At 34.1% G+C, this 26,813-nt stretch overlaps 3 protein-coding genes across 14 annotated transcripts in view; all 3 read right to left on the bottom strand.

The window, feature by feature from the left end:
* The window catches only part of LOC132067629 (LEAF RUST 10 DISEASE-RESISTANCE LOCUS RECEPTOR-LIKE PROTEIN KINASE-like 1.1), a 36,954-nt gene extending 26,269 nt beyond the window's left edge, over positions 1-10,685 (bottom strand). For 2 of the 11 annotated variants that reach the window (XR_009417193.1, XM_059460918.1), the window contains exon 1: positions 9,356-10,684. Coding sequence is in view for 10 of the 11 variants with exons in the window: in XM_059460918.1 (XP_059316901.1) it covers positions 9,356-10,166 (811 nt within the window). In the remaining variant the exon portion in view is untranslated. Of the gene's footprint in view, position 1; positions 1,031-9,217; positions 9,263-9,355 lie in introns of those variants that run through there. The other 9 variants (XM_059460923.1, XM_059460919.1, XM_059460925.1 and 6 more) reach the window with 9 other exon arrangements.
* Positions 10,686-15,130: 4,445 nt separating this feature from the next.
* Positions 15,131-18,399, bottom strand: LOC132067632 (LEAF RUST 10 DISEASE-RESISTANCE LOCUS RECEPTOR-LIKE PROTEIN KINASE-like 1.1). Its single transcript, XM_059460928.1, has 4 exons — positions 17,470-18,399; positions 17,331-17,375; positions 16,653-16,883; positions 15,131-16,373 (listed from the first exon to the last, which is right to left on the bottom strand). The coding sequence occupies exons 1-4, from the start codon at positions 18,191-18,193 to the stop codon at positions 15,391-15,393; spliced, it is 1,983 nt and encodes a 660-aa protein (XP_059316911.1). The 5' UTR covers positions 18,194-18,399; the 3' UTR covers positions 15,131-15,390.
* Positions 18,400-18,933: 534 nt separating this feature from the next.
* Positions 18,934-24,544, bottom strand: LOC132067628 (LEAF RUST 10 DISEASE-RESISTANCE LOCUS RECEPTOR-LIKE PROTEIN KINASE-like 1.2). Of its 2 annotated transcripts, none has more exons than XM_059460915.1 (4): positions 23,604-24,544; positions 20,968-21,060; positions 20,625-20,876; positions 18,934-19,978 (listed from the first exon to the last, which is right to left on the bottom strand). In XM_059460915.1, exons 1-4 carry the CDS (start codon positions 24,385-24,387, stop codon positions 19,020-19,022), a joined length of 2,088 nt encoding a protein of 695 aa, XP_059316898.1. In that variant the 5' UTR covers positions 24,388-24,544; the 3' UTR covers positions 18,934-19,019. The 2 variants fall into 2 exon arrangements, with proteins under 2 accessions (XP_059316898.1, XP_059316899.1); XM_059460916.1 differs by having other exon boundaries at positions 20,968-21,000; positions 23,604-24,539.
* Between the last annotated feature and the right edge of the window lie 2,269 nt (positions 24,545-26,813).

Here is a 26,813-nt window from a genome sequence, read left to right as displayed (position 1 = left end):
CCTTGAGCATGTGGATTATTTTTTTGATGACCTTGAGCAGGTGGAATTTTTGGATGTTTACAATGAAATTTATTGGTTTTATCAGTCTTGCATTGACCTTCACTATAGTGACATTTGTAACATTCCTCAGATAGTTTCCATTCTACTAGAAAACCGGCACTTAACATATTGAACAAACCACCATCATCTGTCATCGAGCTGATTGGCAAACTGATAAATGAACAGTGGGAAGGAAGATTGCCTGCTTGATTGTCTTTATCATCATATCCGGGAAGCTTGTAGTATATGCTAAAGCCTTTACAGCGATTGTACCTTTTATAACCAGCAAAATGATCGTTCTTCTGGGTATTGTTTGGGGTGCTACTACTAGGGCTGTTGCATTTGAAGAAGTGATGAAAATGCTCTAGGATGATTTTGAACGAAACAGAAGGAGAGCCCGGAAGGGAGATATTTTGGTTAAAAACCTGGCAATTGTGTTGATTCAACGTGGTTTCAAGCTTGGGGTCCCAAAGCACAACTGTATAACTATACTTCATGCCTAAAGCATAGTACCAATCTCCTCCAGGAAGCAGTTGGATTCTTGGAAATGTTTTAGCATCACAATTAGACATGGGCATTATTCCACATTCAGGTTGTGTGGATAGAGAGAATGGAAAGCTCAAGTCAGTAAGATTCCCACATGAAAAGGACTTTGGACAAGTTGAATCAGTTTTGCCCTTTGCCTGAACTAAGATTAGAAGAAGAGGTAGAAGGAAGCAAATTAAAGAAGCAAAATCCATATTGAATCCCACTTGCAAGAAGAGGAAAACTAGCTGAAGGTTTTTGAATTATACAGTTACTGTAACTAGATCTATTAATAGTCTTTAGCTTGTTGGTAAAACTTGTCAAAAAGAAAGACAATGTGGAACCAAACGTATAAGAGGGTTCGACTTATTGGGAAAAAGAAAGGTAAGGCAAAGAAAAAAAATGAAGTTTTCACATTGACACCATACAAAGACTTTGACTTTTTGACTCTGCATACTAACAGCAACTACTCATCAGTTTCAGGACAAAAATCTCCAAAAATGGATCATTTAAAGGAGCAGCTTTTGTCTAAAAATGGATGATTTAAAGGAAGAGCCCAACCACGAGGATCTATTATATGCGGCAATTTGAGAAAAGGCGAGAGGTTGTTTTCACGGGTCGAGCTTAAACCTCCGAGTCACATAAGCGAATTTTACAATTATCTTACCCTTTCCAAAAATGGATGACTTCGAACTTTAGAAATAGAAGCTATACTCATTTTTTACTGGAAAAGGGTCAAATTTACCCCTCTACTATGCAAAAAGGATAAATTTAGTTACAACTCACGTTAAAGACATCGTTCAAAAATATCCCGCATTATAAATGTTGAAATATGTCCTTCCTTTGTAAAAAATCCAACTTTCCATTTGCTCATATTTTGATGAGAAACTACCAAGAAAGTTTCTAAAGATTTGCAGCATCCCAACTCATTACCACTTATTCTTCCACAGCTAACATTTAATTCTTCCGCCATTTACATTTCATTCATCTTATCTAATTCGGTAGAGTATGCGTAGAGGAGAAAGAAATTACAGAGCATACTAGTAATTTCCATGGATTCCTTCATCATGACAATACTAAACAGTCAATAGAAATCACGATTTTGTTGAGGAAAAACATGGCCCCTAAGATCAATGTTTTGTTTCAATTCAAGTACTAAAAGCTGAGACCAAAGTAATTGTAGAAATGATCTTCAATACAACATACACACAACCACCCTGTCAATTCCCCTGTAAACTTTGAAAAAAAAAATTATTCCCCTGTAAACCATTCTTTACAAAACACTGTTATTAACAGGAAAAATTGGATACAATCTACACAGCTCAGAACGTCGGTAACATTCATCACTGCACCAAGAAGACTCAAAGTAAATAGTGGCGGTAATGGTGGCGGAAAGGAATAAAATGTTAGTGGTGGAAGAGCAATTAAAGGGGAGAGGTAAATTGAGTCTCAAAATATAAGTGTCCACTTTGGACAACCCTAACAAAAGTGTTTTAAACACTTCTAATTTAAATTTTAGGGTTCTTCAAAATTTTAATATATGGATAGCAAATATTTTTAAAGTTATTTTATATTTATTATTGATTATAATTTTTTTCTGTTTTCATAAATTTCGACCCCAATTGAAATAGGGCTTTTAATTGGATACGTCACTAGTTGAACCATTTAGGTAACTGCGGGGTATTTTTAAATGATACTTTAACGGAGGATAAATTTGACCCTTTTTGCACAGTAGAGGGGTAAATTTGACCCTTTTCCCCATTTTTTACGAAACATTAAATGGTATGCAGATACATCCAAAAGCTGAAAATGAAAAAGGAACAAGGGCGGCTGAAGTGCTCAAGCAAGTGCTTCAGGCCCCATATTTTGTTAAAAATTACTTGGATGTTTTAAGGAGAAAATGTATGAAGATGTGAAACCGTTGAGCATAACTTGAAATAGGGTATCTGTCCTTTTGGTAAATGTGTCTTTTTGTGAATCATGCTACGTGTAAACATTTTTATCTCATTAACATTTTGATAACTACCTCATCAATGGACATATATTATTTTTACCTTTTAGTTTTCTGTTCATAAAATGCATACTACACTTTCAAATTCTCTTTCTCCAGGTTTGAGAATTAGATTCTATTATTTAATTTATTTATTTTTCCTCCAAAAAATTTAACCTCGAATGTTCTTTAAAACATAATATATTCATTATGATATATTGATGATTTAAACTTATTTTAAGTGTGAAAATAAGCATAAGTAAAAGATAATACTTTAATTGGTTTATTTAATCAGACAAAAAAGCTTATTTTTTCCAAATAAAAATTTATATAACAATTGCCTCAGCACAAAAAGAGTATTTCAGAATTAAAATTAATGAAATCTTATATAAAATCAACAATGATTCAAAAAGAATTAAAAAGATTGACTTCATTTTTGGATAACCAAAATGGAATGACTATATTATCAATTGAAAGAGAAGTTTTTAGAAGAAATCAATTAATTATAACTTTACATCTCAAGAAGCTAGAAAAATATATCTTAAATAAAACTAGATATGAGTTTTTTATTTTACGTAAGAGTTAAGGCTAAAAGGAAATGGTTATTGATTGTTTGGATTTACTCGAGATGCTACCAACTAATTTAATTTCAAAAGGAGTAATATAATAGGTTCTAGAGCTTGGAACTTAATGGGTTAATTATTTTTTTGTAGTCTTTTTCATCATCCCAAACTATGAAAACATTTTGATATCTTATTATATTTAAATTTTTATGTAAAATATATTTTGCATATATAAACTTATTCGGTTCGATCGGTATTTTTTTCGTTTATTTTTATAAAATTAAAAAAGACAACCTAATTATGGTATGAAAATGTAAATTTAACATTGCAAAAAAATCCAACTTTCCATTTGCTCATTTTCTTAAGACTACCAAGAAAGTTTCAAAAATTGGTTCGGTATATACGGTATCAGCTAGAAATATTTGCTATGTTCAAAATCCATCATTTTCAAATTTGGAAAAAGAATCTCTCTCCTCTAAATATCATCCCCAGCTTATAGAACACTCTTAATGTTGGAATTCAATACAAAATTATGAGTCTATGATTAAGATTAAATAACTATGGTTTAAGACCCAAATTGATAACTCAACTTAATTTTAAGTTTTGGCCATGGATAGTTTCACGATAAATATTTTCGAAAAGATTATATTTTTAATATAGAAATGTTATAATTTTCGGTGGGAGGGAGTACTCAGAAAAAAGAACTATAAATAACTACGTACTATAATTATTTTGTTTAAGTCCAAGTTAAAATAAGAAAGAAAAAACAAAAGTATTTTTCTACACTTGTATTCAAAGAAAATGATTGATCTTCCAAATTTTTCCAACACTGTCATCTTGACTTGGAACATATTAGCAAAGTCCTGAAGTAACAAACATGAAAAAGGGGGCCTTCTAGAGTAGATATTGGACAAATTTGCCACTCATCTTATAATTGACTTGGTCTTAAGAAAGGACAGGATATAGTAATTCTCACTGTCTTACTCATGTGAACAAAACCCGTCGACTGTCTAGTTTTATCTTCTTCTTCTTCTTTTTTGCTTTTTTCCCGTAGTCCAGCTATATCTTCGTTCTACTTCCACTTTTTGTGACATGGCACCACATGTTAATGGTAGCCGGGTTCTGTGTCCTCCCAATCCACCAAATAGGCCTTCACTGCCACTACGTATAAATAGGCAGTGTTTTAAACACTTCTAATCCCAATGCTACTTTCTTAATTTGGTTTCTTTTGAATAATAAATGGGAAATTTTTTCACACATAAATACAAGTTTACATGTTTTCGCCAATATTTTAACCCAAAATGTGATAGCTCTTAAATTTGTTCTGATATTAGTCCCCTTTATATTTATATCTTATATATTTGCCTGAAAAATTGGCACTATGTAGCCAAAATTTGATCCGTATATTTTGCCTGAGCAAAAATAGGGAGAATATCTTTCTTTTATCAAGTTATTGTATCCTTAAAATTAAGTTGAGGTGTTTATTTTTCTTGCTTGTAAATCGTTAAAATTACGATTCAATTAATTTCATGAATCTAAGCTTGTATTGTGAATTCTAATTTCATCAAATAAACACAAAAAAATTCGATTAATTAGAGAGATTCAAAAACAATGGAAATCATTATGAACAATTTTCTTCTCTTAATATTTGCTAATTTGGTTTTAAAATGTTTGTACTGTGTCAAATCCGTATATTACAATATATAAGGTTGAAAATGACTTTAACTAACTAGGTAATAATATTTTATATACTATACATATGTATAAAACAAGTATACAAAAAAAAAATATTTTTCTACAGTTTATTCAAAGAAAATGATTATTTTCAAAAAAACTAATCATCTTGATATATTATTGTCAAATTGTTCAAATACAATGCTTCGTTATATTATAAATCAAGTAGATTTTGGACAAATTTTTCATAATTTATTAGAGAGAGAAATGGTTTAGAAAACAGAGAGGGAGTATGGAAGATTCTCACTTTTTTAAGGGATCAATGGGTCATGCATACAAAAACTGTCGAAAATGTCTAAGAGATTGAAACAAAATATTCTTCTAAAAAATTTTTTTTTTTTTTTTTTTTTTTCCAAAATAAAAAGCTTTCAAAACGTTGTGCTTTCTACTACTTTTTGTGACATGGCAACATTTAAAAAGATTGTTATTTTTTGTGTCAATTCCAATCCACCAATATACCATCAAATTCCACTAATAGAAATGGTAATCTTTCATGACCAAAAAAAAAAAAAAAAAAAAAATTTTTCACTGTTTCTTTTAAAGTAATAGAATGGTAATCTTTCGTGACCAAAAAAAAAAGTTATGGCATATTTAAAATCATGAGTTTTAAAAGCAATCTTTTCTTTCTTATATTACGTGGCAAGTAAAACTACGTCACATAAATTTGAACGGAGATATTTCTATGGACTTTTGTAGAAGCATAATATACATCAAAATATTCCATCACTTTCAAGTTCCTAGTGACTTGAATGCTATATGCAAGCTTGTCTCATCAGTTCTTCTGTCCACACACTAATGATGCTTCAATGAGAATGAACTGGTAAACACACAAATGAATTATGTTATGTGTCCCATATTGATTGATGGAATGGACTGTTGTCTTTTTATATGATTTTACGTAGTTCTCGTCTCGTGAGTTAGTTTTGGGATTGAGTTAGCTCCAACATTCATTTTATTCAACATGGTATTAGAATGAGGCTCCTCTTTGCTTATGATTTATCCAATATTAGAGCCTTATATTATATTCCACACTTCATCTTGGGCATACCGGGTGTAAAATATCGTTGGGTGTGTGTTGGATCCTTCATATGCATTTTTTAAGAATCCGACATGTGCCACAACAATCTTTAAGGGTCAAGCAACATAGCTTAAGAAAATCAGAAAAGTAGTTAATTTCAGGAACATTGACTGGTGAAAAGTAAAAAGAAGCATAACATCAAGAACATAATTTATGATATGTACATTCCCTATATCTTGAGCTCATCCAATGCTTTAGCCAAGAGTTGGTAGATTTTGAAGTCTGAAAGTACATTATTCTATACATTCCTATGGTGCTCGGACTCTTCAAAAATATCGTGCGGTGTGTGTCGGATCCTCCAAAGGTCATGCAATTTTAAGGATCCAACACCGGTGCGAGGGGTCCAGAGATACAAATCTCACTAGTGCTTGTTGTGGTAGAGCCACTAATCCGTATCTCACTATTAGCATCTGAAGAACTTAGGAACTTAACTTTCTCGAGCAATGCAACTTCATCTGATTCAGGGGAAAAAGAAAGGATATTAACACTCTTAGACTTGATTAAGTTAAAACTACCATCTAAGGTCTTCTCAATTTGATGAAACTCTCCACTTTGAATCTTTCTTAAAATATCCAATACTTCATCCATTGTTGGCCGAATATCCTTCTCGAGTTGCAAGCACCGAAAAGCTAGCTTCGCGGCAGAGATTGTCATTCTCTTAACAAGCATATCTGACTTAAACCTGAGCGATGGATCGATCAGTTCATCAAATGCACATCTTTTTATCCTGTTTATCGCAAAGCTAGCCAAATTGATCTAGTGCTTATGCCTACTTATATCCACTGCTTGCATTGATGATACGCGCTCAATTAGGACAACACCAAAACTATAAACATCACTTTTGTCAATCAGCTGATAACATTCGTGATACTCAGGATCAACATATCCAGGCGTCCCTTGAGAAGCGGTTGATATGTGAGAAAAGTCGTTAGGGAAAAGCCTCGAGAGCCCAAAATCTGCAACTTTGACACGATAGTTGTTGTCTAGAATGATGTTACTAGTCTTGACATCGCGATGAATTACATCAGAAACATGGAGATAAGCCAATGCACTGGTTGTTTCTAGTGCAATGAATTGCAACCTTTCTCATATCAATTTGATGAAAAAATACATCTTAAAATGATGGTCAAATTTCATACAGTTTAAATCTCAGGAAGCGAAAAGTGCCACATAAATTAGGACAGAGAGTGTAGTAGCTAACTCTCATCCCTAGCTTATAGAACACTCAGCCCCAAAATGCAATACAATATGAATCTATGATTAAGATTGAAATAACTGTAGTTTAATACCCAAATTGACAACTGCACTTGCAAAGATACCAGATTTCACGAGTTATCATATCCTCCCTTCGGTCCATTTTACTTGTCATTTTTTTTCGCACGCCCTTAAAATACATTAACTAAAACAGTTAATTGACTAAATTATCCTTAATCTTAATTTAATTATATCTTAATTTTCTAAAATGACAACCATTTTGGATCATCTATTTTTAATAAGGACGACAAGTAAAGTGGACCGGAGGGATTAGATACCTGTAAAAAGTAAGAAATTTAGACATTTCTAACCCATTGTTTTCTTATTGGTGCTGATATGGATATCAAATTGAATCACTTCCAGTCATAGATACATAGCTCAAGGAGACTTCTCACAATTGTAAATTTGCAATCTCTCAAAATTTACATAAAATTAACAAAGAAAGGGTGTATACTTTTAACTACTTTGTACTAGTTATATCAGAGCAAGTAATCCATTTATCAGTCACAGAATTTGGAGAAGGTAGTGATTTAACTTGCTTCAACAATAAAATATCTTGTGATTCAGGGAAAGGAGGAGCTGCTACTATTTTAGCTTCATTGCCATTGAGATTAGACTCAACTCTCTTCTCATTGTCAAATTCACTAGTCTGAATCTCCTTTAGAGTATCCAAAACTTCAACCATAGAAGGCCTCGTGTCCCTATCTGTCTACAAGCACAGAAAAGCTAGCTCTGCCACTGAAGTAGTCATTTACCAAATCTTGGTATCTGAATCGAAACCCAAAGATGGATCGATCAACTCGTGAAATGCACATTTTACGATCTTGTTTATTGCAAAGTTAGCTAAATTGATCTCTTGGCTATGCCTATTCGTATCCACAGCTGGCGTTGATGAAATGAGTTCAACAAGGACCACCCCGAAGCTATAGACATCACTTTTACTAGTCAGCCGGTAACATTCGTGATACTTTGGATCAATATAGCTAGGGGTCCCATGGGGTGCAGTTGAAATATGAGAGACATCATTTGGGAAGAACCTTGAAATCCCAAAATCTAAAGTTGTGATCAGGAACTTTAACATTAATATAGGGTAGTTGTGATCTTTTGAACACCCCTCCGCAAGTATGTTATTTATTAGTCTTCACATCACAGTGTATAACATCAGAAGAATGAAGGTAAGCCAATGCACCAGCAGTTTCTATGGCAATCTTCATGCGGATTGACCACGCTAGTGATCTGTCCTTCGCTTTGTCACCATGGAGGTGATCAGCAAGAGTTCCATTAGGAATATATTCATAGACAAGGAGTAGTTCGCGGCTTCGCCATGAAGTGCAGCCATAGAGGGTGACAAGATTGTTGTGTCTTAGTCTAGTAAGTATCTCAATTTCATTTACAAACTGTTGCATTCATTTGCAGTTATGCTCGTAGAGGCGCTTTACAGCAACCTCTCTTCCATCCTTAAGTTTCCCTAGTCATTCATGAACAAGAATAAGGCACATGAAGAAATAGTTGAAGCATAGCTCAGTTGGATTAGGAAGTCGCTCACCATAGTAAACAGTTCCGAAACCTCCATTTCCAAGGACTCTAGAGGAATTGAAATCATTTGTGGCTTCTTCAAGTTCTGAATAAGAGAAGACTGGGACACCAAAGTATATACTGCCTCCCTCAACATCATGTTTAAAAATATCCGAGAGTTTCTTTGTTGAGAGGAAGCGGGATGGACTAAATTTCCTCTTCTTGTAACACCAGATAAAGTAAACAACTAAACAAATCATCACCAATCCCGATCCACCAAAAATTGGAAAAGAAACCAGTAATTAGAGGTTTTCAGACAAATGAAAAACATCGCAAGGAGAAAGAAAGTGTCCTCTCAACTCCACTATCTATACATTTGTGTAAGCTAAAGTACATGTATCATCCTTTATCGTTATGTAAATATTTTGTGACTTTACCGCAATGAAGAAGAAGTTCAAATGATATGCATGGAAATTCTGTAATAGGAAAGAATACTGCAGTCAATGGATATTTAACTACCTGCTCCCAGAGTCAGTCTGAACTTTCTTCTAGTCATTTTTGCATCTGAAAAAACGAAAGAGGAAAAATATTACTTAAGAAATATTACAGATATGTGATATGGAAACAAGAAAGGACTCTAAGAAATATGCACTAGACCTTGAGCATGTGGAGTATTTTTTTGATGACCTTGAGCATGTGGAGTTATTTTTTGATGACCTTGAGCATGTGGATTATTTGGATGTGTACAACGAAATATTTTGTTGGTTTTATCAGTCTGGCATTGACCTCCGCCATAGTGACATTTGTTACAGTCATCAGAGAGTTTCCATTGTAAGTAAAAATCGGGACTTAAAAAGTCGAACAAACCACCATTATATGACCTCCAGTTAACTGGCAATCTGATAAGTGAACAGTTGGCAGGAAGAGTGCCTGCTCGATTGTCTTTATCATAATCTCCGGGAAGCTTGTAGTATATGCTAAAGCCTTTACAGTCATTGTACGTTTTATAACCAGCAAAATGGTTGATCTTCTTCTGGGTACTACTGGTACTGTTGCATTTGAAGAAGTTGCCAATATTCAATGTGATGAGTTCGAAAGAAATAGAAGGAGAGCTTAGATTTGAGATTAGATTTAGGGAGAAATTTTTGTTAAAAGCCTGGCACTTGTTTTCCCTCAATATTGTTTGAAGCTTCAGGTCAATTAGACCAACTGTATAGTTATACGGATTGCCGAATGCATAGTATGAATCTCCTCCAGGAAGCAATTGGATTCTTGGTTTAGCGTCACAACCAGAAATGGGCATTATTCCACATTCAGGTTGTGTGGATAGAGAGATAGGAAAGCTCAGACTAGTAAGATTTCCACATGAAAAGGACTTGGGACAAGTTGAATCATTTTTTCCCTTTGTCTGAACTAAGATCAGAAGAAGAGATAGAAAAAAGCAAACAAAAGAAGAAGCCCAAGCCATACTTTGAATCCTACTACAAGAAGAGGAAAGCTTGCTGAAGCTTTGTGAATTATAACTGTAGCTAGCTCACAAGACTTATCTTATAAGATCAAAGTCCCATGACTTCTATTATCAGAGAGGGAGACAAATTTATTGGACATATTTGTCAAAAAGAAAGACTGTGGAACCAAACGTATAAGAGGGGTCGGAATTATTGGGAAAAAGAAAGGTAAGGCCAAGAAGAAAAAAAATGAAGTTTTCACATTGACACAAGTACAAAGACTTGACTTCTTGACTCTGCATACTAACACTCTGTTTGGATCATGTTTAATAAAAAATTTATTGTTTGGTTTGACTGTATCGTACTATACTGTAATTGATAAATTTACTAAAATGTTCTAAACATTGTAAATATTAAATCTATCAACAATTACTAATAAAAATAATTTAAGACAACTTCTTTCTGCTAATTTGTCACAAATTATGCCTCGTATAAGCTGTTAAATTCATGCAAATTCTACCAAAATTAATGACAAACATGTTATGAATATTAAAAACAATAATAAGTACACTTTTTTTTTCATTATAAGTTCCTTATATATCCAATGTAGAAGCAACAGTGCACTTCAATCAAACATTGCAATTCAAGAATCTTTCCATTTTCTCGTAGCATACGAACCAAATTTGACAATTAATAATTAATTGAAATTAGTAAAGATTTTTTAACCAAAATGCAGAAGGAGAGAGATGATGAAAGAAAAGGAGAGCAGCCACACATCTAAACCTAGAAGGAGACAGAAGAACGAAGAAGATGTAGGTAAGTATATTTGGGTGGTGTTAAATAATATAAGGGTAAAGGGTAAAATAGAATTATGAAATATGATCTAAGGACATAATTGGAAAGAGAAATTAGGTAACGATGGGATAACACCAAATCGGTTATTACATAAAATGAGGCTTTTCATTGTTACGTAACGACGGAAGTTAACAATACAATACAATGCATTTTAAATAACAATCAAAACAAACATTGTAATTGTGGTAACGATACAATACGATACAATGGGTAACAACGTTCCAAACAAGGTGTAAAAGACACGTAAAGATAGTATGAACATGTAAATACAACATTGCATAAAAGATCCAACTTTCCAATTGCTCCTTTTCTCACTAGAAACTACCAAGAAAGTGTTCAAAAGTGGGCAGAATATACACGGTATCAGCTAGAAATATTTGCTATGTTCCAAAGCCATCATTTTCTAAATTTTGAAAAAGAATCAATCACTGTCATCCCTAGCTTATAGAACACTATGTCTATGATTAATAGCATATTTAACCAAGCTTCTAAAATCAGCTTATTTTAAAAAGTGTTTTTCTCAAAAGAGCTTTTCAAAAAATTACTTTTTGTGAGAAGCAGTTTGAGTTTGGCCAATTAATTTTAAAAGCAATTTTGAGCAGCAATTAGTGTTTGGCCAAGCTTTTAAAAAGTGCTTCGAAGTGTATTTTTCCCAAAAGTACTTCTGCGTTAAAGCTATTTTTTTAGCTTTTGAAAAATTGCTTCTGCTACTCTTCGAAAGCACTTATTTTCTCCCAAAAGCTTGGCGAAAGACCTCACTTTTTTAAAATAAGTACTTTTTGGGAAAAATAAGTACTTTTTGGAGAAAAATAAGCTTGGCCAAACAGGCTATAAGATTGAAATAACTATGGTTGAAGACCCAACTTGTAAAAATTAAGTGCCTGTTTGTTACAATTTTCCGGAAATTCCAAAAAAAATCGAAATTCAAAAAACTCTAAAAAGTTGTTTTACAATTTTCACTCCAAATCACTCACAAAATTCAAAAACAACTTCAATTTGTATCCATGTCCAAACACAACTCCAATTTCCAAATACCATTTTCAACTTGAAAAACAACTATAGAGAAATTGAGACGTCCAACTATCTTAAGACATACAAAAATTCATACATTTCAAAAGATATTCAGAACATTGAAAAAAACTAAATAATTAAAACAACTTCTTTTTTTTACAGCAAAGCGTAGAAACCACAACAAATTGATGGGAACAATCTGCATGCATAAGCTAAATGAATAAAATTATTCAATTCATGAAACTTTTTACTGTAAAATCAAAAAGCTCCAAGAAAATATTAATTTGGATAATACTTTGGCTGACACTTGAAATTATCATCAGCTACTATTGTTGGTAGGAAGAAGGGAAGAGCCACCTTTGCTAATTGCTAAGGTCAAAAGAGGATAAAGAAGAATCATTTTTAGGTGCAAAGTGTTATATGAAGCCATTGGGATTTAAGCAAAGGGGAGGAGCCTTCTATATATATATATATATACATATTTGTGGGAAAGCCAAATAGGTTAAAGGTTGTTTTTTTGTAACTGATGTGGTATAATGATTTTTGAAATATGGAGTATTGAACGGGAGAGAAAAAGATGGATATAGATAGATAGATACATAATTAAGAGAGTTAAAAGTAATGACTTTTGAGTTTCTTTATTACAATTTAATGTGTGTAATGAAAAAGAAATAATTTTGATCCAAAACGTACAATAATAATTAATAGACATAAAAGTAATAACACACACATATACACATATATTTTTTTTTTTTTTATAAAGACAGTACTATTTTTGATAAATATTAAGTCATTATGAATTCAAGGCAAATGGATTTAGACGGCTAAAGGGAGAGTGCAAATGATGCAATATTTGCCAGAAATTTTCATTGCTCTTTAGTACTCTATTTAGTGCACCAACTTATGAATTAATGATTCATTAATATGTGTTACTTACGTTGATACATGTAGGAAGCACAAAAAGTTAAACTTTAAAAGGTGAAAACAATTTAGATATGACATGATAAAATATGCAAGTTCTTGAAAAGTGCACAGTACACAGACTTAATTACTTATTAATGATTCATTAATATAATATGGCAGAAAAGGTATATATTTTAACGGAAAAGGCTCAAATATGCCATTGAACTATCGGAAATGGCTCATCTATGCTACTTGTCAATAGTTTGGCTCATTTATGCCATCGCCGTTGCCAAAATGGCTCATCTATGTCATCATTGTGACCAAAATGACTCATTCATGCCATTTTTCATCAAAACTGATTTTACAATACCAGATATGACATGTGGCCTCCAATTAAAGGTCCACGGTGTTTAATTAAACCAGCCTAATTTTAAATCTCAAATTAATAAAAAAATCCTACCCAAATTGATGAAAAAGGGCATGAATGAGCCATTTTGGTAACGGCGATGGTATAAATAAGCCAAACTATTGATGAGTGACATAGATGAGCCATTTCCGATAGTTCGATGGCATATTTGAGCCTTTTCCGTTATTTTAATGTGTATTTACATTTGTGGACATTTTGGTAATTCAACTTTGGACTTAGAAGCTTCCCACTTTTATAATATATGATGATATATGATGATGATTCGTTAGCGGCACATAAGTTTAGTCAATGATCAGAATTGCTAAAACTTAAGTTGAGGTGTTTATTTAAAAAGCTTGTAAAGTTAAGAATTGCGAGTATCAAATTAATTTCAAAATCTAAGCTTGTTTTGTGAATTCCGATTTCATCAAATAAACACCTCGACGATTCGATTAATTAAGGTTAAAAACAAAAAGATCGGTGCGAAATTAAGATAGTGTACAAACATTTCAGAAGGGAAAATGTCTGGATTTAAATTATGAGACATATAGTACTAGAGAAGGTAAGAAAGAACTATAACTAACTAGGTACTATAATTATTTTGTTTAGGCCAAGTTAAAATAAGTTAAAAAAAAAAAAGTATTTTTCTCCACTTGTATTCAAAGAAAATGATTGATCTTCCAAAATTTTCCAACACTCTCATCTTGACTTGGAACTTATTAGAAAAGTCTTGAAGAAACAAACATAAAAAAGGGGGCCTTCTAGAGTAGATATTGGACAAATTTGCCACTCATCTTATAATTGACTTGGTCTTAGAAAAGGACAGGATATAGTAATTCTCACTGTTTTACTCATGTGAACAAAACCTGTCTGACTGTCTAGTTTTATCTTTCACTTGTGCTTTCTACTTCCATTTTTTGTAATATGGCACCACCTGTTAATGGTAGCCGGGTTTTGTGTCCTCCCGACCCACCGAATAGGGCTTCACTGCCACTACGTATGAATAAGCAGTGTGATGTAGGACCGGAAGGTCCAAATCTCCTTTTTAACTGTTTCTTTTGAAGTACTAGAATGGTAATCTTTCGAGACCCAAAAAAAAAAAAAAAATCTTTCACTTGTGCGTCCACTTGGTTCATGCTAGTCCTATAGCCAGAGTCCACATAAATTTTATGGCATATTTAAAATCATGAGTTTTAAAAGCAATCTTTTTTTTCTTATATTACATGGCAAGTCAAACTACGTCACATAAATTTGAACGGAGATATTTCTGTGGACTTTTCTAGAAGCATAACATACATCAAAATATTCCATCACTTTCAAGTTCCTAGTGACTTGATTGCTATATGCGAGCTTGTCTCATCATTTCTTCTGTCAACAAAACTAATGATGCTTCAATGAGAATGAAAATGAACTGGTAAATACACAAATGAATTATGGTATGTGTCCCATATTGATTGATGGAATGGACTATTGTCTTTTTATATGATTTTAGGTAGTTCCGGTTTCGTGAGTTAGTTTTGGGATTGAGTTAGCTCGAACATTCATTTTATTCAACATGGTATTAGAATGAGGCTCCTCTTTGCTTATGATTTATCGAATATTAGAGCCTTATATTATATTCCACACTCCAAATATTCAATCTTGAGCATACCCGGGGTGTAAAATATCGTCGGGTGCGTGTCGGATCCTTCAAAAGCTATGCATTTTTTAAGGATCCAACATGTGCTACAACATTCTTTAAGGGTCCAAGCAACATAGCTTGGTAACAAAGAAAATCAGAAAAGTAGTTAATTGCAGGAACACTGACAGTTGAAAAGCAAAAAGAAGCATAACATCAAGAACATAATTTTTGATAAGTACATTCCCTGTATCTTGAGCTCATCCAATGTTTTAGCCAAGAGTTGGGGTAGATTTTGAAGTCTGAAAGTACATTATTCTATACATTCCTAAGATATTCGCCTATGGTGCTCGGACACTTTAAAAATATCGTGCGGTGTGTGTCGGATCCTCCAAAAGCCATGCATTTTTAAGGATCCAACACCGGTGCAGGGTCCGAGCAACATAGATATTCACTCACTAGTGCTTGTTGCGGTAGAGCCACTAATCCATATCTCACTATTAGTATCTGAAGAACTTAGGAACTTAACTTTCTTGAGCAATGCCACTTCATCTGATTCAGGGGGAAAAGGAGGGATATTGACACTCTTAGACTTGATTAAGTTATAACTGAAAGTATCATATAAGGTCTTCTCAATTTGATGAAACTCTCCACTTTGAATCTTTCTTAAAATGTCCAATACTTCATCCATTGTTGGCCGAATATCCTTCTCGAGTTGCAAGCACCGAAAAGCTAGCTTCGCGGCAGAGATAGTCATTCTCTTAACAAGCGTATCTGACTTAAACCCGAGCGATGGATCGATCAGTTCATCAAATGCACATCTTTGTATCCTGTTTATAGCAAAGTTAGCCAAATTAATCTCGTGCTTATGCCTACTTATATCCACTGCTTGCATTGACGATACGAGCTCGATTAGGACAACGCCAAAACTATAAACATCACTTTTGTCAGTCAGCTGATAACATTCGTGATACTCAGGATCAACATATCCAGGCGTCCCTTGAGGAGCGGTTGATATGTGAGAAACGTCATTAGGGAAAAGCCTCGAGAGCCCAAAATCTGCAACTTTGACACGATAGTTGTTGTCAAGAAGGATGTTATTAGTCTTGACATCGCGATGAATTACATCAGAAGCATGGAGATAAGCCAATGCACTGGCTGTTTCTAATGCAATGTTCATGCGGATGGGCCACGTGAGCAATCCCTCTGCTGCTCTTTCGCCATGGAGATGATCAGCAACTGTTGCATTAGGAATATATTCGTAAACAAGGAGAAGTTCACGGCTTCGTCTGGATGTGCAGCCATAAAGGGACACAAGATTTTGGTGCCTCAAACGAGTAAGAATCTCGATTTCGTTTATGAACTGTTGCATTCTCTTGCAGTTGTGCTCATAGAGGCATTTTACTGCAACTTCTCTTCCATCATATAGTTTTCCTAATTCATAATGTGCAAGAACAATGAGGTACTGAGTTTTCCAACATATATAGTGAAAGGTGATTAGTTGAACACTCTTCGTCAAAAAATATACAGTGTATATAGAAAATTATACTAAGTATAAAGATCAAAATTTGCATTTTATACATATATATTAAATATTGTACACCCGTAGCGAAATTCTTGGTTTCGCCACGGTCAGCTTGGACACATGCTACTTTTACCTTTTGGAAATTGGTGCCTTTTTAACATAATTTTTAGGTTCAAAGATAAACTTACCATAATATACAGTTCCAAAACCTCCATCTCCAAGTTCATTAGATGGATCAAAATTGTTGGTGGCTTCCTTAAGTTCAGCATAGGTGAAAACGGGAACCTGAAAACCAAAGTATCTGCTTTCTACCTCAAGATGCCGACGAAATTGTGTAGAACCATTCTTCCCTCTCTTGCGACGCCAGACAGAAAAGATGACAATGGAAGATACTAGGATCAAACTGACTCCACTTAAAACTAGAAAAACACAAGATACATTAATCAAAGTTTGAATCTTTGAAAGTGTACTACTAAGGGGCGGAGCCAGGGGGTTCGCCGAATAAATTACATTGTATATACAACAACATACCCAGTGTGTCCCACAATTTTATGCAGGGAGGTGAGTATAGACCTTACCCCTACCTTGGGAGGTAGGTAGAGAAGCTGTTTCCAATAGATCCTCGGCTCAGAATAAAGCAATAACAAAAAAGCAGGTCTAATAGGAAAACAAAACAATAATCACAACAAAACAGTATGCTAAGTGATACATTGTATATACAAGGTCAAAATTATTTTTTATGTATATTTAGTAGATGTTGAATTCCCTTGGCTTCTTGTGTTTATTTTTTTATATTTAGATTATCCTTACTATAAAGTAAAAAATGTTGCTACTAGCAACAAATATTGGTAATAACAGACAATTACCTGAGGCCAGAATAATCATTCTCAACTTACTTTGCCCTTTTTGTCCTGCGGTAAAAGAAAAAATAAAGCTTTTTAGATTGACCTCAATAGAACAAGCAGAGCAAGGGTGTCTTTTCACCAAAATTTAAGTTGCTTATACCTTTGGAACAGTGAAAGTTGTGTTCGTCGCCGATCAGACATTTCCCTCCTTTGTCAAGACAGTCATGACAATCTTTAGACAACTCCCAGTCTAGAAGAATACTAGAAGTTAACAGTTCAAACAAGTCACTGGAATAATTTTTAGATGGTGTAGGCAATGGAATTGGCAATTGTACCAGTGAACAGAGCTTTGGAAGTTTGCCACTTATCTTAGCACTAGTATTTCCCAATGTTTTTTTGGGATGGTGATAGTAAACATTAAAATCTTTACACTCATTGTATCTATCAAAATCTTGGAAAATGGAATCAGTTGTCTTTCGGATATTGTTGTCATGACTATGATTGCATCTGTACAAGGTTAAGTTAGGAACAATTTGGAAAGAAATCAAAGGGGAGTTTGGAAATGAGAATTTTTTATAAAAAGACTTGCAATTTTTGTTTTCTAAGTGCTTCTGAAGATTAGGATCTGAAATCAGGAAAAAATCACCCTTCCTGACTAAAGCATCATATTTGTGTCCACCAAGTTCAATCTTTGGATATGGTTTAGCCTGACAATCAAACTTGCATAATCCGCACTTGGGGTTGCTGGAATCTGTGAAAGGAAACTTCATAACTCCGAGGCTTCCACACTCGAATTCCTTGGTGCAGTTGGATTCGGAGTTACCTTGTACTTGAAGTAGGTTAAAGATCATTAAACAACACAAAAACAAGAAAGTAGAAGCCATATCAAGAAAATTGGAAAAGTGAGTTCTTCTGCAATAGTAATCTTGTTATCTGGTTTAATTTTCTACCTGTGGACTTGGAATTTTGTTACAAAGACTTAGAGGAAAAGGAAAAAGATTCAATAGAGGGCCAAGATGGAAGACTTTTCCACTCTCCTTCCTCATTGACTAAGTACTATGTAAAGACTTGACTCATTGCCTCTTAAGGTACGATATTTCTAATCCTTTTTTGTCTGTTTTAAGCAAAATCTCATGCATAGTCTTCATAAGCATGTACCTTATTTCCTAAGCAAAAGGCAAGTATTCTGGCTCACATCTTACTTCCATGAGAGAAAGGGAAGTTAGTAAGAACAAGAAGTACTTTGGTCATGGGTCATTTTCTTTTGGAAATACGTGAACAAATTCAGCTTAAAGTAGCCGGATATATCACCTTCCGGCTTGAGTGACCTTTTGAGTGAACTAGCAAAGATAAGTGACTTTTCTGGTATAGAAGAAAGAAAAATGAGTTTTTGAGTGAAATTGCAAAAAATAAGTGACTTTTCTGATAAAAAGAAAGAAAAATGTCCTCTGATATTCATTTAAGTAAGCCTCAAATGTGGGATCCCATGAAAAATATGGATGGTTTTTAGTGCAGAAAGCATGTCCATATTATATAATTACACACTATAAATCAGAAAATGTGTTCAGAAAACGGTGAACAAAGAACAAAAGTAAAAATTATAGTAATAAAGATAAACAAGAAAGGTCTCAGCAACTTATTCCTTTACATATGAATGAATACATATTAATAATATGTACGTTGAAAGGAAAGAAAAAACGTGTAAGAATTTCACCCGCTAATATTACTACTGCCGCAGCTACTAACCCACCTCTCAGTTACAGAAATAGGTGAAGGTGGCAATTGCATTTTGTTTAACAAAACTACTTTATCTGATTTAGGAGAAGTAGGAGCCTTTTCGACAATTTCGTCCTTCGTCTTCTCATCTTTGGTGTGATCCGTATAGGCGCCTTGAATATGTTTTAGTGTCTCTAATACTTCATCCATTGTAGGTCTCAAGTCCGTCTCAAGCTGCAAGCATCGAAATGCTAACTCTGCTACTGAAGTAGTCATTCTCATAACTTGTGCATCCGATTTAAATCCCAAACACGGATCGATCAACTCATCGAATGCGCATCTTTGAATCCTGTTTATCGCCAAGTTGGCCAAATTGATCTCCGATCGACGCCTAGTAATATCGACAGCTGGCATTGATGAGATAAGTTCTACAAGGACAACACCGAAACTATAAACATCACTTTTATCAGTGAGCTGGTAACATTCATGATATTCCGGATCAACATAGCCAGCTGTCCCCTGAGGAGCAGTCGAGACGTGAGTAGCATCATTCGGAAAAAGTCTTGAAAGCCCGAAATCCGCAACTTTGACACAACAATTTCCATCGAGGAGTATGTTGCTAGTCTTTACATCGCGATGTATTATGTCAGAAGCATGGAGATAAGCCAATGCACTAGCGGTTTCTATAGCAATATTCATGCGGACGGGCCAAGCAAGGAATCCGTCCTTGGCTCTATCCCCGTTCAGGTGATCCGCCACTGTTCCATTTGGAACGTATTCATAAACAAGGAGGAGTTCACGGCTGTGCTTTGACGTGCAACCATAAAGGGTAACAAGATTTCGGTGCCTTAGGCGAGTGAGAATTTCGATTTCGTTTTTAAACTGCTCCATTCTCTTGCAGTTGTGCTCGTAAAGTCGCTTCACTGCAACTTCTCTCCCGTCCTTAAGTTTACCTAAGTAAGGAATGCAGTACAAATTCAGCAAGCTATACAAATTTATTTATCTAGTCATGTCATTTGCACATCGAGAAAATGACAAAAATAGTCCCTTAAGTTTGAGGGTAGGTTCAAAATAGTCCTTTAATTATGCACTGAACAGTTTTGGTCCTTTAAGCTTGCCAAGTTTAACATTTTTAGTCTCCGTCAAATATTTATTGAATTTTATTTGTTAGATTTGACGGGAATAGTGGGAAAAAAGATTTTATCATAAAACCAAGAAAGTCCCCTCAAATCATAAATTATGCAACAGAGAAAAAAGTGCATTAGACACTACAAAGATATAAAAAAATAGGTGAAATTACACCTCAAAAAGCTGCACCAAACTCTAGAACATAAATCACAAATAGCAGAAACCACAAAAAATTTACCGCTAAGTGTTAGTTCCCTCTAGTTTTTGTTTTCTTCATAGTTCCCATCAAATCTAACGGACAAAGTTCGGCAAATATTGGGAGAGACTAAAAAGTGTTAACTTTTGGCAAATTTAAAGGACCAAAAATGTTCAGTATATACTTAAGGGACTATTTTGAACCTATCCTCAAACATAAGGGACCATGTCTGTCATTTTCTCATCGAAAGTCTATTTTGCTTTCAAGATTCTTACCATAGTAAACAGCACCAAAACCTCCATCTCCTAGTTCATTGGACGAATCAAAGTTACTAGTAGCTTCTTCAAGTTCCGCATAGGAGAAGACCGAGACTCCGTGGTAAATACTATCTCCATCGAAGTCATGTGTTAAGGAAGGATCAGAAGATTTATTTTTCGAGGTGAAGTATAAACAACTTTTGTGTTCTTTCTTGTAACAACAAACAATCAAAGCGACCACGAGGATTATTAACACTGCTCCACCTAAAACTGAAAAAGACAAGAATGAAGTTAACACAATCTTGGAACTATTCTGAAGTGTCAAATTCAGGGATAATAATATAGTACTGATTTAGTTTACCTGAGCCAAGAATCAATCGCAATTTATTTATCCCTGTAAAATGAGGTAATGTCAGACAAATCGTTGGAGGAGGTAGTATAGAAAAATAGTGATCTGCATTTGACAAGGAAAAAACTAGAACTTATAAAATGTTTTAGCGGATGAAAATGGATATAAAAAGACATGCAATTTTGAATAAAAATAGAGGCTTCTATCATTGCTTATGGATGTCCAAGTATTGTCAGTAAGACATTGGCCTCCTCTAATTCGACATTATGAACGAGCATCCGAAAATTCCCATACGAGTACAGATCCATAGGTTAAATGCTTAGACAAGTTCGATAGGATTTTAAGGCAATTGAATTCGTGAACGGTTGCCTATAGTCTCACTTTGCTGTGACAAAGACACCTGAACTTAGCTTAGCGAAAACAAACAACGAAAGAAGAGCAAAATAGCCATAATCCTCTCTACAACAATAACCATGGTTGTGACTTCTTTCACAACCGCTACATAAATCAATCACCTAACCACCTTAGATAGTCTATTTGATGGCCTTTTGATTTCTCTTCCTTCCTATTTCAACTGGTGCAGCAACATATGGCTCACAAAGAATTACATTGCAATTGACTTAGCCTTTCTCACTGTCTAAAACAGCATAAGAATGATTCACAGCATTGGAAGTACAAGCCATTGGATTTTCAGCATACTTCTTTGGAAAGAAGTTATTGCATCCATAAAACAAGTAAAGATTTACTATAGTTGAACAAAATGTGAAGGGAGATCAATCAAAAGCTAAAACCTTCAAGGGCTATGCATGAAGAGTTCAATATCTCAGCATTCACTAACCGAAATGATTGGTTCTCATAGGAGATACTTTTGTTAATGTAGTTAGTGCTGGAGGTTTAGTAAAATGGTTTAAATAACCACAAAACCAGGTAGCCACATAAATATGCATAGTTATGTAACATGTGAAAAGGGTACTTGATAAGTTGTACTTGAACAGACATGATTGATGAGTAAGAAGGAATAATATAACATATGCCAAGTATTAAACATAGTTGCTGTTGCAATTTTCTTAATGCTCCTTTCTTTCCAGACTGTTCTATCGTGACTTTCTCGCTTTTGTTATTCCTCGTTTTCATATTGTTTTTATTATGCTTGTCCCTATCTGACTTTTTGCCTTGTTTTCTCTCTTGAGCCGAGGGTCTTTCGGAAACAGCCTCCCTACCGTTCAAGGTGGGGGTAAGGTCTGCATACACTCTACCCTCCCCAGACCCCACATTGTGGGATTCTACTGGCATGTTGTTGTAGTTGTTGTTGCTGTTGCAATTTTCTACCTATACTAAAGTAAATAAAGAGATGAAAGTCAGCTCCTGATTACATACTTCTGAAATGTTTTACTTATTTTTATTTAAGTTTGACTTGGATTTACATGTTGCAATTTCCTACCTATATTAAAGTTCATAAAGTCAGCTCTGATTCTGTCAGCAAAGGGGCTGCACAATATATGAGCAGCCAATTATACACATTAATTACAACTGCGTTTTGTTATACATAGATAGAAAAATACCTAATCATGGTACAAATGAAATTCAGCACAAATCGATATGCACCTTCTCCTTTCAATGCAAACATATGTTTGAAACAAAAAGAACTAATTTAATGGCTTACAAGTTCTTAGTATAAAGCCAGATTGAAAAATAAGGATACTAAAATATTGAAGAATTTTCATGTATTATAAATCCTGTGTCCATCTAATTCAATAAATCATCTCAAACCATTAACCTAGTTCTTCATAAGTATCATTAAAGATGCAATCGTGGACATGAATACCACAGATAAAGCTCAACTAAGATATGATCACAAGCGGTATTTCCTTTAACGGACCTTGAGTCTGTAATTCTGTACTCAAAATGTAAACTTGACTTGGTTAATGAAAAGGAGATTAGGTTGGCCAGTGGCCCATTAGATTTGACAATAAAATCAAAGAAGTCTTCAATTGGCATCCTCATCATATACTTAACAAAATACTACTGGTGTAACCAAAAAAATTAACAGAGCGAAAAAGATCAAACCCCAAAATGCATGGACTAATCAGAAACTGGACACCATTCATGAGAGAAGTTATTAGCAGCTATAAGGATATTTCCTTGGCTTCACAAACTTTGTAGTGAACACATTATTAATCATCCACAGCCTAATCCAAACAACCAATTCAGCTGTATCCTGAAGCCTAAATCATCAAGATAAACTTTTTGTGCGCATGGTAAATCGCACGAAAAACCTTAAAGCACAGTGTGTAATCATAGCATAAGGTGCAGCGGAGCCAGGATTTTCACTAAAGGGGATTCAAAATATAAGGAAATAAACACAAGAAGAATCCAAAGAGATTCAACATCTACTATGTATACAAAATAAATAAAATTTAACCTTGTATATACAGTGTAATTTTCAAGCAAAGGGGATTCAGATGAACCCCCTTGCGCTCCCCTAGCTCAATTTATGGGTGCAGCATAACGGGAGATTAACTTAAATAGCCCTCATGCCCAATAAAGTAGCTGACAAATGTATAATCTATGTATAATTAGTGTATAATATATGTAAATTGGCTAACAACTGTAAATATTTTGACTGAGCGGCCAAATGTATAACTTACTGGTAGGTTTGCAGCTAGCTGAATGAGGCCTGTCAGGGCAGAAACATTTGAATTGAAAATTTGGTATATCAAATCCGCAACGTCCTCCGCTTTCTGCACATTCACTGCAATTACTAGCTGTCCAGCTCAATCTAAATCCCCTTCTCAGTATCACTTGATAGTCAATATTTTGATTATTTCCCTCATTTCCAAGCATCTCTACTGGTACCATTACATGATTTTTACACACTTGTAATGCAAACTCAAAGCTTTCATCCTTATCAAACATAGCAAGTTCTTCACCACAACCAATCTTGTACTTCAAAAATGGCTCCAGTAGAGATTCATTACACTTTGACAACAAGTAAATTCTTGATATATTAACAAACTTAAAAGAGCGATTATCGAGTGACACATTCTTGATCTCAGAAACACAACCATTGCTTATAGTACTGTTAAAGACTGAATTTTTCAGCTTAAAAATATGATCTTGATATGAAATATCTTCAACTATATACTCATTTCCAGCAATATTTACAACAGGAAAACCTTGTTCACTACAATTTAGCCCAAATCCAGGGTACCCACAATAAGCTTCTTGCTCATCTTGAATATAAAATGGAAACCTTATTTTTGGACCATATTTACAATTTATAGGCTCACATGCTACAAACTGTGAATCAACAGCAAAACATTTATCTATTTGCAGAATTAAGGACAAAACACAAAGGTTTAATGATGCTATCAAGAAATACTTTTTTTCTTGGTTCATCTGTAATCTTGAACAACTGAAAATATAGATCATGAAAAATATACTAAAGAGGGAAGAGGGGTTTCTTGGATTTGTTTCCTTTTTACCTTTTTGTTAGCAAAAAAGATGGCTGGCTTTATTTGGTGCACATATTCTCTGCAACTAGCTATGACAGAAAGGTTGACTATGTATCTACCTCTTATCTTAGAAAGTTGCATTTATTGACCAATAGAAGTGTTTGACTAATGATTAAGTTAGCTTGAAATAGTAACACAAATGTCTTTTATAGAGACTTAGGATAAAGAAACTTTAAAAGTGGGACACGGGTTTCCTATTCATATGTCTGCAGCAATTTGCAGCTATCCTATAGAAGAAAGATTGGATTTTTTGTCTATGAAGTGTAATTTTGGCCATTAGGTGTTCCATTTTTAGTTGGGAAAACAAGATCTGTTGTTTTATTACTGTAGAATCAAGAGAGGATTGAATATTTTAAGGCTTTTTAAAAGGAAAAAGGGTCAAATTTGCACTTGTATTATTCGAAATTGAACGACTTTGTCGTCTATTAAACTTTTGTACTTTTAATCTAAGTATTACTTACGTCATAAGAGGAAAAAAATCGTTTTTTCTTTGACTTCTTAAGAAGTTCCAACTCGAGGATAATTTTAAATCATAATCAAAAGTGAAATGGTAGAAGAATGAAAGTCATCCATTTGATGGTGGAGTATATGTTAACTGCAAGTACGAGATGATTTGTTAATTGTAAGGGTATGAATGGACTAAAAATATAAGGGAAAAGTAAAATTTAACAATTTCAATAGTGCCAACAATTTCAATAGTATCGTGGCAAAATTGGTTTTTTCTCTCTTCTTATCCATTCGGTATCGGAAACTCACCAACGCGACTTATCTAGAATTGCGTCACTTAGGGGTGAATTCATCAAAAGCGAAAACAGTACCTACTTGAAATTTCTTCATTCTCAAAGTCCAAAATCTTTGATTAACAAAATGGATGGAAAAGATCCATTCATTCAACTAAGTTCTTGGGTGTAAACTAATCTCCTAAACATATTAGATTCTCTTAAAGCAACATCGTGGGATGATTAAGGTTTTAGTTATATTTTACTAAGTTGATTTTTTATTTGGTCAGATTCAGAGTCGACTTTTCTCCTCTTCTTTGTTGACCTTTCAAACTTTTTCTAAAGTATTGAAATTAAGCTTGGATTGTTCAACAAATACACATAATAATATTCCTATAATATTTCATGTAACATATTATATTATTACATCCTTTAAGTTTATAAAACTAGATCGGATATGTCCCTTATTTTTTTTAATCTTTTGTCTCTTTTGTGATGGGTACGTGCTTGGCACGGGATGGATCATTCTGTCTTGCTTTCTTTTCCACTTTAAAATTTAAAGAAATTGCGGAATGTATGGAAGTCTTTTTTTTTTTTTTTTTTTTTTTTTAAAATATTCCTTTATCTATCTTTAGAAAATCAAAATGCAAATCGGGTAATAGTTTTATACTCATGAATAGGGGTATCAAATTTAGCCCAAAAGGTGATTGCCCGCCCAATTCGCATTTTTTTGCACGGATTGCCCTTCGTTTGGGGTGGTCTTTAAATTTTAAATTTTGCATTTCCTCAAATTTGTGGTCTTTAAATTTTGCCCTTCATTTGTAGTCTTTTAAATTTTACCCTTTGCTTGGAAAGATGAGCGAATACATGAAGTTACGGGTTCGAACCCCGCTCGGGCATAAAATAAAAAAAATAATTTCGCAAGGAAGGGGGGGAGTGTATCTAAAGATACAATCTTTAAGAAAAAGTTAAAGTTATGCGGATCCCATAACTAAATGTCTGCCTCTTCAAGGCAAAATTACGCCTCAATTTTTAGTTAAACATAACTAAAAGTACTGCTTAGGGGCATACAAAATTTAAACTTTACTTAGAAGGCAAACGGTAGTTTACTCATAGCGTGGTTTTGGACAAAAAAAAAGTTCTGTAGTTTATAAAGATGCTTTAAGGATTAATTGGCTCGAAATATGGACTTGAAGTGATGCTTTTGTTTAGATTCTAAAGAGTGTACATATTTGAAGGTATCGGGAAGATATTACGTGGGAATTGAAAAGAAATTAAGTACATCATTTTGATTCAATATTTACATAGGTTTGTCTGGATGTTTGTAACTCGTTCTAACACGATTCTGAAGTGGTTACAAAAAATGCATATATATCTTCAAGACAAAGTTTGCCCATAGCGCATAAGTATGCCCACCCGGCGTAAGTTTGGTAATTCACAACAAGTTTATGCGATGGGAGCATACTTTTAATGGACAAACTTTTATGCGATGCGGCATAAACTTGTGAAGGAATTATCAAGTTATGTTTTAATCCGGCATACTTATGCTAAGTACGCCATAAGGCATAAGATGCGAGTCCTATCAACTTTGCTAATTCCTTCACAAGTGTATCTTGCGGGGGGC

The sequence above is a fragment of the Lycium ferocissimum genome, chromosome 8 (genome assembly GCF_029784015.1).
Source record: "Lycium ferocissimum isolate CSIRO_LF1 chromosome 8, AGI_CSIRO_Lferr_CH_V1, whole genome shotgun sequence".
NCBI lineage: Eukaryota > Viridiplantae > Streptophyta > Magnoliopsida > Solanales > Solanaceae > Lycium > Lycium ferocissimum.
This window is presented reverse-complemented; position numbering and strand designations above follow the sequence as displayed.